General features: G+C 46.1%; 1 protein-coding gene across 2 annotated transcripts in view; it reads left to right on the plus strand.

Moving 5' to 3' along the window:
• The window catches only part of zrsr2 (zinc finger (CCCH type), RNA-binding motif and serine/arginine rich 2), a 28,679-nt gene extending 19,280 nt beyond the window's left edge, over window positions 1-9,399 (plus strand). The window contains exons 8-13 of one of the 2 annotated variants that reach the window (XR_010964339.1): window positions 1,186-1,399; window positions 2,090-2,145; window positions 4,015-4,124; window positions 6,029-6,950; window positions 7,539-7,634; window positions 8,975-9,399. Coding sequence is in view for 1 of the 2 variants with exons in the window: in XM_067992427.1 (XP_067848528.1) it covers window positions 1,186-1,399; window positions 2,090-2,145; window positions 4,015-4,124; window positions 6,029-6,948 (1,300 nt within the window). In the remaining variant the exon portion in view is untranslated. The remainder of the gene's footprint in view (window positions 1-1,185; window positions 1,400-2,089; window positions 2,146-4,014; window positions 4,125-6,028; window positions 6,951-7,538; window positions 7,635-8,974) is intronic. The other variant, XM_067992427.1, reaches the window with a different exon arrangement.
• Window positions 9,400-10,360: the final 961 nt, after the last annotated feature.

Raw genomic sequence — 10,360 nt, forward strand, 5'->3', positions numbered from 1 at the left:
CAGCTTTTCACCATATAAATTAATGACTTGGATGAAGGAATAGGCAGTTGCATATCCAGGTTTGCAGATGACACCAAATCATGCGGCACAGTAAATAGTGTAGATGGGAGCAGGAAGTTACGAAGGGACATAGATTAAGTGAGTTGGCAAAACTGGCAGATGGAGCTCAATGTGGGAAAGTGTGACGTCATCCACTTTGGACCAAGAATGAAAAATCGGAATATTTTGTTAATGGTGAGTGACTAGGAGCTGTGGAGGAAGAAAGGGGTTTGGGATCCAAGTACAGAAATCACCAAAAGCAAGCGCACAGGTACAAAAAGTAATGTTGGCCTTTATCTCAAGGGGGATGGAATACAAAGGGGTGGAAGTTATGCTTCAGTTGTACAGAGCTCTAGTTAGATCCCATCTGGAGACTGCATTCAGTTCTGGGCACCGCACCTCAGGAAGGATATATTGACCTTGGAGGGGGTGCAGCACAGAATTCACCAGAATGATACCGGGGCTAAAAAAGTTAAATTATGAGGATAGGTTGCATAAACTTGGGTTGTATTTAGACAGTTGAGGGGTGACCTAATCAAGGTGTTTAAGATGATTAAAGGATTCGATAGGGTAGATAGAGAGAAACTATTTCCTCTGGTGGGGGGAGTCCAGAACAAGGGGGCATAACCTTAAAATTAGAGCTAGGCCATTCAGGAGTGAAATCAGAAAGCGCTTTTTCACACAAAGGGTAGTGGGATCTGGAACTCGTTCCTCCAAAAGGCTGTGGATGCTGGGATGCAATTGAAATTTTCACGGCTTAAGATCGATTAGGTAAAGGTATCAAAGGATATGGAGCAACGGTGGGTAAATGGAGTTGAGGTACAGATCAGCCATGGCTAATTATATGGCGGAACAGGTTCGAGGGGCTGAATGTCGTCCTCCTGTTCCTATTTATATTTGTGTACATTCTGCAATCCAGCTTGCTGCATCCTCCACATGGATACTGCCTGTTATAACATGCCTGCCAGGGTTCAGTTGCTTAATGACCATACAAACCAATTCATCACCTGATGCTGACTGACCTTTTGGGTGACACTTAGTTGGGTCAGACACACAATTAGTTTGGAAGTGGAAATTCTCTTGCAATTATGTAATCATTAAGGGCTGGTATGTATAACAAGATGGTTGCCAATTTCTTTCATACAGATGTTCTCGTAAACATGTTTACCCAGCATCAAGTCAGACCCTTCTTATCCGAGCCATGTTTATTACTTTTGGCATGGAGGAAAGTAGGCGTGATGACTATGATACAGATTCTGGTCTGGAGCACAGTGAAGAGGACATTTATCAGCAGTTTGTGGAATTCTATGAGGACGTATTGCCTGAATTTAAGAGCATTGGGAAAGTTGTACAATTTAAGGTATTTTATACATTCATTTAATCTACTATATTACATAGAATGTACAGCACAGAAACCGGCCATTCGGCCCAACTGTCCATGCCGGGCTTTATGCTCTACATGAGCCTCCTCCCACCCCCCTTCATCTCACCCTATCAGCATATCCTTCTATTCCTTTCCCCCTCATGTATTTATCGAGCTTCCCCTTAAATGTATCTATGTTATTCGCCTCAACTACTCCTTGTGGTAGAAAGTTCCATATTCTCACCACTCTCTGGGTGAAGAAGTTTCTCCTGAATTCCCTATTTGATTTATTAGTGACTATCTTATATTTATGGCCCCTAGTTTTGGAATCTCCCACAAGTGGAAACATCATCTCTACTTCTACCCTATCAAACCTCTTCATAATTTTAAAGACCTCTAGCAGGTCACCCTCAGCCTTCTCTTTTTTCCAAAGAAAAGAGTCCCAGCCCACTCAATCTTTCCTGATGGGTATACCCTCTCAGTTCTGGTGGAATCCTTGTAAATCCTTTTTGCACTTTCTCTGTAAATTTCTAAGATTCCAAGATTCTATGATTCTAACCCTTAATAGATCAATGAGAAGAAAACTTTTTGAAAAGTCAAAATGTTGGATATTTTACTGCGCCCAATGGGATACAATGGTCAGGTTTTAAATGCACAAATTTAAATATTAATGCATTCTTTTTCCAGGTTAGTTGCAATTATGAGCCTCATCTCAGAGGAAATGTATACGTCCAATATCAAAAGTAAGTCTGTACTTTCTACACTTCTGCATTTTGAGTTAAAGTACTTGCATTTATTTATTGTCTTTCACATCCTCAAGTCATCCCAAATCACTTCATAGCCAGTGACTTATTTTGAAGTGTAGTCACAGTTGGGTAAGCAATTTACATACAGCAAGGCCCCACAAACAATAAGATAAACTGCTAGTTGGTCAAAGGATACTGGGAGACCTCCCCTGCTCCTTTTCAGATAGTGCCATGGGATCTTTTACGTCCTTATGAGCGGGCAGGTGGGGCCTTGGTTTAACGTCTTGTCTGAAAGACAGCGCCTCCAATTGTACAGCACTCCCTCAGTACTTTACTGTAAGTATCAGCGTAGGTTTTGTGCTGTAGTACCTGGAGTGGGGCTTGAACCCACAACCTTCTGACTCGGGAGCGAGAGACAAACTGCAGCACGGAAAGCAGATATATTCTTTTGAAATAGGGACACATAAATCTTAGAGTTTTGTATATATATCTCCCCCTTTCTTTTGGTCATGTCCCACTCCTTCATTTCTCCCCCACTCCCCACAGCCTGTTTCCATACTTCTCCTCAGTGATTGACCACAGGTACATACCCACAGTAACCCTCACTGTTTCCTCCCTGCATTCAGTGGAATCAGGGGGAAAACTCTCCAGTGGCTGGAGTCATACCTAGCACAAAGGAAGATGATAGTGGTTGTTGGAGGCCAAACATCTCAGCCCCAGGACATTGCTGTAGGAGTTCCTCAGGACAGTGTCCTAGGACCAACCATCTTCAGCTGCTTCATCAATGACTTCCTGTCCACCATAATGTCAGAAGTGGGTTGTTTGCTGATGATTCCACAGTGTTCAGTTCCATTCGCAACCCCTCAGATAATGAAGCAGTCCATGCCGGCATGTAGCAAGACCTGGACAACATCCAGGCTTGGGCTCATAAGTGGCAAGTAACATTCGTGCCAGACAATGACCATCTCCAACGAGAGAGAGTATAACTACCTCTCCTTGAGTCCCCGACTATCAACATCCTGGGGGTCACCATTGATCAGAAACTAAATACTGTGGCTAAAAGAGCAGGTCAGAAGCAGGGTATTCTGCGGTGAGTGACTCACCTCCTGACTCCCCAAAACCTTTCCACCATCTACAAGGCACAAGTCAGGAGTGTGATGGAATACTCTCCACTTGCCTGGATGAGTGCAGCTCCGACAACACTCAAGGAGCTCGACACTATCCAGGACAAAGCAGCCCGCTTGATTGGCACCCTATCCACCACCCTAAACATTCACTCCCTTCACCGCCGACGCACAGTGGCTGCAGTGTGCACCATCCACAGGATGCACTGCAGCAACTCGCCAAGGCTTCTTCGACAGCACTTACCAGACTGACCTCTGCCACCTAGAAGGACAAGAGCAGCAGGCGCATGGGAACAACACCACCTGCATGTTCCCCTCCAAGTCACACACCATCCCAACTTGGAAATATATCGCCGTTCCTTCATCGTCGCTGGGTTAAAATCCTGGAACTCCCTTCCTAACAGCACTGTGGGAGAACCTTCACCACATGGACTGCAGCGGTTCAAGGCAGCTCACCACCACCTTCTCAAGGGCAATTAGAGATGGGCAATAAATGCTGGCCTCGCCAGCGACGCCCACATCTCATGAATGAATTAAAAAAACTCAGTATCTTCCTCCTAATAACACATCAGATCAGTAATGCACCTTGGGGATTGTAGACATGCAATCCCATTCTGTTGCTCTGCATTGTATTTCTAAGATTCTGTGTAATGTAACTTGTGCTGTAAAGTACCTGTAGATCTTTTTTGTATCTGTGGTTACTATATTGTGCTGACAGCTGATTATTTCTGGTTTGCTGCAGAGAAGAGGAATGTCAGCAGGCCTACGCGCTCTTCAATGGGCGTTGGTACGCAGGAAAACAGTTGCAGTGTGAATTTTCACCCGTGACTCGATGGAAGACAGCAATATGTGGTTTGTTATCCAATGTATCTTTCATTTTGCAAATCAAATATGTCTACATATTCATTTTATAATACTCCAGTTAATCTGGGTATTTGATTTGTGCACATCTGCAATGAAAATTACACTTGGCTATCCAGCCTCTTAGACTACAGTGAGACCTGTATAAACAGACACTCCCAAAAAAAAGCCCCTTATTGAGGCCCAAATAACTTGCATTGTAAAATATACAAGAGGCACTCTGAAACCATGGGCACTTACTTGCAAATTACGAATATGGATGGCCTTCAACAGACTAAGCGCTTTTACACCATAAAACATGGGACCCGGCCCGACGTCACACTTTAAAATGTTCAAGTGCGCACTGTATCTGAGCCTGTGGATTTTTACTGGATTTGTTTTTGTCTGTGGCCATATCCGGTATTTAAATCACCCCCTGCAGCTGCTGTCCCTGCTTCCAAAAGCAATCTTGTTGACAATGCACGCCAGAAGATGGACTCACATCACCCCCCCCCACTGACCCAGGAGATGTACATCACCCCCCCCCCCCCACTGACCCAGGAGATGTACATCACCCCCCCCCCCCCACTGACCCAGGAGATGTACATCACCCGACCCCCCCCCCCCACTGACCCAGGAGATGTACATCACCCCCCCCCCCCACTGACCCAGGAGATGTACATCACCCCCCCCCCCACTGACCCAGGTGATGTACATCACCCCCCCCCCCCCCCACTGACCCAGGAGATGTACATCACCCCCCCCCCCCCCCACTGACCCAGGAGATGTACATCACCCCCCCCCCCCACTGACCCAGGAGATGTACATCACCCCCCCCCCCACTGACCCAGGAGATGTACATCACCCCCCCCCCCCACTGACCCAGGTGATGTACATCACCCCCCCCCCCCCCACTGACCCAGGAGATGTACATCACCCCCCCCCCACTGACCCAGGAGATGTACATCACCCCCCCCCCCCCCCACTGACCCAGGAGATGTACATCACTCCCCCCCCACTGACCCAGGAGATGTACATCACCCCCCCCCCCCCCCCACTGACCCAGGAGATGTACATCACCCCCCCCCCCCACTGACCCAGGAGATGTACATCACCCCCCCCCCCCCACTGACCCAGGAGATGTACATCACCCCCCCCCCCCACTGACCCAGGAGATGTACATCACCCCCCCCCCCCCACTGACCCAGGAGATGTACATCACCCCCCCCCCCCCACTGACCCAGGAGATGTACATCACCCCCCCCCCCCCACTGACCCAGGTGATGTACATCACCCCCCCCCCCCCCCACTGACCCAGGAGATGTACATCACCCCCCCCCCCCCACTGACCCAGGAGATGTACATCACCCCCCCCCCCCACTGACCCAGGAGATGTACATCACCCCCCCCCCCCCACTGACCCAGGAGATGTACATCACCCCCCCCCCCCCCACTGACCCAGGAGATGTACATCACCCCCCCCCCCCACTGACCCAGGAGATGTACATCACCCCCCCCCCCCCACACGCCATCAATTTTGTTGTATCTGCTTCCAAACATAAGTTCTGAGCATTGTTCCAGCTGATCATCATCTCAGCTGGTTCTTCAAGATTGGGTCAATTTTTACAGTATGTAGAAAGACCAGGTTGAAAATTAGGACACGATGCAAATCTGATAGGTGTCCCTCATTTACACTGTGTATTGATCTGACTTTGCTTCATAGAATCGGACAATCTATCTGGCTGGCTGAAGTTAATGGCCACTAGTTTATAGCATAATCTAAGGAGGTTTGTTCACAAACTCATACTATGACTTTAAATTTTGGAATCAATTGATTATTGCAAGTTGAATGATATGTCAGTATATTATCGGGAACCAGTTATATATTGTAAAGTTTTTATTAATGCTCTTAACAGGTCTTTACGAAAGACGCAAGTGCCCCAGAGGGAAACACTGTAACTTCCTTCACGTATTCAGGAATCCTAACAGCGAGTTCTGGGAGGCTGATCGAGACCTTTACATGTCACCAGATAGAACAAAATCCTACTCTAATAAATATTTTGAAAGACGAGAAAGAACAAGCTATCGTTACGAATACCACAGTCGATCTAGGAGGCGATATAGCTGTAGTCCAGACAAAGCGCAGAGAAGATCCGGAGAGTCTGAAAGGAAAAGAAAAAGAAGCAGGAGTAGAGATAGGAGACGGTCACAGAGGTCCAGGAGTCGGAGTCAGGACAGAAAACGGTCACGGAGCAGAGAGAGGTATCGCAGAAGCAGGAGTAGAGAAATACGCAGATCGCAAAGGTCTCGAAGCAGAAGCCAAGATCGAAGGAGGTCGAAAAGTAGAGATCGAATGAGATACAGGTCAAGGAGCAGAAGTGAAGAGCGGTCAGTGAGCAGGAGTAAATCTAGATCACGGAGTGGAAGTAAAGGGAGAAGCCGGGACCAGTCAGACAGCAAGGGCTTGGGGACAGAGAGGTCACGGTCCAGAAGTAGAAGCCCTCGTCATGGGTGGAGCAAGAAAAGTAGGAGAGAGTCCGAAAATAAGGACAAAAGAAGCAAAAAGAAAGCAAAGAGAGAGAAGAAAGCCAAGAACAGGTCTGAAAGCAAATCAAAGGACTCCAAAACAAAAAGGCCAGAGAGCGAGCCCAGAAACTCTCCAGCTAGTTCAGTAGGGAAGGAGACACAAGTCACCACAGATAATCCTGAACCAAGGAGCCTTTCCACTTCTCCAAGTACTAAAAGCTCTGCGAGTGATTCAGCAATACCCGCCAAACTGGAAGACACGACTGGAACAGAAGCTGTGGATCTCCAGTTGACCACAGTAGATGAGTGAAGGTAACTTTTTACAGACATTGAGAATTAGCAAAGAACCTAAAACATTTGATGGGTGGGGGGGGGAGGGAGGAAGAAATAGGCTGATGATAGGGGGCTCAGAGGAGGGGGTAACAGGGTATCTGGGTTGGAGGAATGGTGGCTCGGGGGGGTTTAGGGGCTGGGGTGGGGCAGAGGACTGGGGAATGGGTTGGTTATGTGCTGGTTTGGGGACCAGCATTTCCTGCAGAGCCCCGCGGGAGCAGCAACAGCAAGGTGGTGAGTGGGAACGGCACTGAGGGAGGAGCAGCCAGTAAAGGGCTGAGTGAAACCTGGGAACCTTACTGTGGTAAATTGTGAGATTGTTTCCACTGGTGGACAAATGGGGAACAGGGGAATAGAGGATTCTCACTGCACTCGAGCAATTGCTCGTCCTGATTTTACATCACAAACTCCAACCGTCCCCATTCACGCTGGGCTGGGAGAGGAGGGGAGCAGCGCACAGCACAGTGACAAGCTTCAGCCCCGCTCCCTCGGCTCCTGTCTCAGGGAAACGCACCCCTCAAACAGCCCTAGACTGACACACTCGTCTCACCTGTCGCCTGCTCTCAGGATCGGAAAGTTTGGAGCTGAAGCCCGAGGTTACAATCAGCAGTGAGAGCAACAGCTGAACAATGTGATTCGAGGGAGACGCCGGCTGTCCTGAGGGTGGGGATCGTTTTTATAAATTATTTTTGAGTAACATTTGTAATCGTTATTTTAAGAGAATCTCACTCCTCAGTGTATTTTGTTTTTAAATGTTGGAACGGCAGCGAGATGGATTGAATACACTTTTGAAAAAGGCAATGTTGTGAATAGATTTGTTTTTAATCTCTTGTATACGTCAATCCTGCATAGAAAGTGCAGTTAGCCTTGGTTCTGGGGTGTTATCTTGGGTCCAGGTGTAAATTGTTTTTGGAGTAGGTGATCCCACAATACGGTTAAGTAGCAAGGTACTGTACAGTATGTTGGATTAGCATACACTGCACTCCCAGGCCCTTCCCTTTTGTTTAATTTGGAAGAGTAAGAAAAGGAAGAGGTGAATTTTTAAAGATCACCCAGAACAGGCTCAGCTAAATTAAGTTGAGTGCACTTTGAGACAGAATCCAGAGATCAATAGATGAAAGCAGAAACCCCAACATATAATTCAGGGTCTGTCGCACCTCCAGAAGCAGCTCGCTCGATGTCGGGGATGGAATTTACTGCTACATCACCGGCAAGTCCCAGGAGGTGGGGCGGAGACAGATGCAGGAGGGCTGTGTACAGACCAACGGTGACCCACAGTAGTGCTGTGGAGTCGGGAGGAGCACACTTCCTTTAAGGACCGCTGTTTAGGCCACTGTAGAATTAGAAAGACCAGTCTGAGCTTGCACGGCGTACACTCCTAGTTTTCACTCATTTTGCTGGCGCAGGGCTCTTTTTTGCATATTTAAATTATTCCAACTCTGATTTCAGGCAGCCTAAAAAGTGAGAACCATTATGGCAGCGGCCATTAGGCACAGGACCCAGAAACTGGCATATGTTGAACCTGTTTTACACCCAAGCAATGCGTTCATTGCATATTCATTTCTACCCTCATGTCCAAATAACGGTTGCTGAATATGGCCCACTCCTAGTGTAGGGATGGTGGATGCCTGCCTAATAGCAAGCACACTTATCCTGACTCACGTTAAGAATGGGTACTTTGGGTAAACATGTCCTCACCTAGAAAATACAAATCAATTCATTCAGCCATTATCAGGAATGCAGTGAGCTGACAGTTAGATCCACAGCATGCTGTACGTTTGTTTTTAAAAATTATGCTGCTTGAGCCAGAAAAGTGAGCTGTAAGAACATTTAAATTATGAAAGACAAGTCATGAAACCTGTCCAAGTCAGCACCTTGAGCAGCTCCTGTAAATACACTGGATTGTAGAGGAATTGGTCAGTGTAAAATCTTGGTATCTTGTGTGAAATAAAGTCAGACTCCTGCGGTATTTGGAAGATAACCATTTTTTAAAAATGTTTCAGAGATGTGGATTGTCACAATCTGGAAGTTTGTGAAAATGAAACTACGTAGATCAAAACTACAGTATCAAGAAAGTGACTACTGAAGGAGACAATGGACAAACTCTGATATTTTTCCCTCCATCCTTTATGTACATTTTGTTGTATATTAAGTTTACTCTGATGAAATATCGTAAAACAAAATTTCACCAGTTGATATTTCGGGCAACAAGTGTTTAAAGTGTTAGTTTAAAGTTAATTATGGCTTGGTAGTAACCTGTAGTCAGAGTATTCTAAATCATATGTTGACTGCAAACTAATCAGGATAACTGTATAGTGTATAATATTTTCATTATGCATTCTATCCAATGGGAGACCTTTGCTAATGAGCCATACTGTAAATATGTAATATTTTGTAAAACCAGAATACAGGAAATGAGTGTTGCTTTTGTAAGTATTTTATATAAATTTTGAAAATTCCATTGTACCTGTCTCAAACCACATTAATCACAAAAGGTAATGGTGTGTTACATTAAGCAGATTCCTCGTTTAGCAATTGGAAGCAATTATATATAGTTTTTAAAAAAGCTTAAATCAGTTTGATGGGTGTAAATGATGGTTATGTGGAGAGACTACAGAAGCTGGGCTTGTTCTGCGTATCAGAGAATGATACAGCACAGGAAGCAGAAATTTGGCCCATCGTGCCTGTGCTGGCTCTGTGATAGAGCTATCCAGTTAGTCCAAATCCCCTGGTCTTTTCCATTCAACTATTTATCCAGTTACCTCTTGAAAGTTTCAGTTGAATCTGTTTCCACCTTTCCGGCAGTACATTCCAGATCATAACTTGCTATGTAAAAAAAAACAACATAGGAGCAGGAGTAGGCCATATGACCCCTCGAGCCTGCTCCACCATTCAATCAGATCATGGCTGATCTTCGACCTCAACTCCACTTTCCTGCCTGATCCCCATATCCCTTGATTCCCCTAGAGTCCAAAAATCTATCGATCTCAGCAATGAATGAGCATCCACAACCCTCTGAGTGAAGAAATTCCTCCTCATCGCAGTACTAAATGTCTGATCCCTTATCCTGAGACTATGCCCCCTAGTTCTAGACTCTCCAGGCAGAGGAAACAGCGTCTCAGCATCGACCCTGTCAAGCCCTCTCAGAATCTTATGTTTCAATAAGATCACCTCTTATTCTTTTAAACTCTAGTGTATAGGCCCATTGTACTCAATCTTTTCTCATTGGACAACCCTCTCATCCCAGGAATCAATCTAGTGAACCTTTGTTGCACCGCTTCTAAGGCAAGTATATCCTTCCTTCAGTAAGGAGACCAAAACTGTACACAGTACTCCAGGTTAGGTCTCACCAAATTGCAGCAAGACTCTTGGCCTTTATTGCGAGGGGG

The sequence above is a fragment of the Heptranchias perlo genome, chromosome 11, assembly GCF_035084215.1.
Source record: "Heptranchias perlo isolate sHepPer1 chromosome 11, sHepPer1.hap1, whole genome shotgun sequence".
NCBI classification, from domain to species: Eukaryota; Metazoa; Chordata; class Chondrichthyes; order Hexanchiformes; family Hexanchidae; genus Heptranchias; species Heptranchias perlo.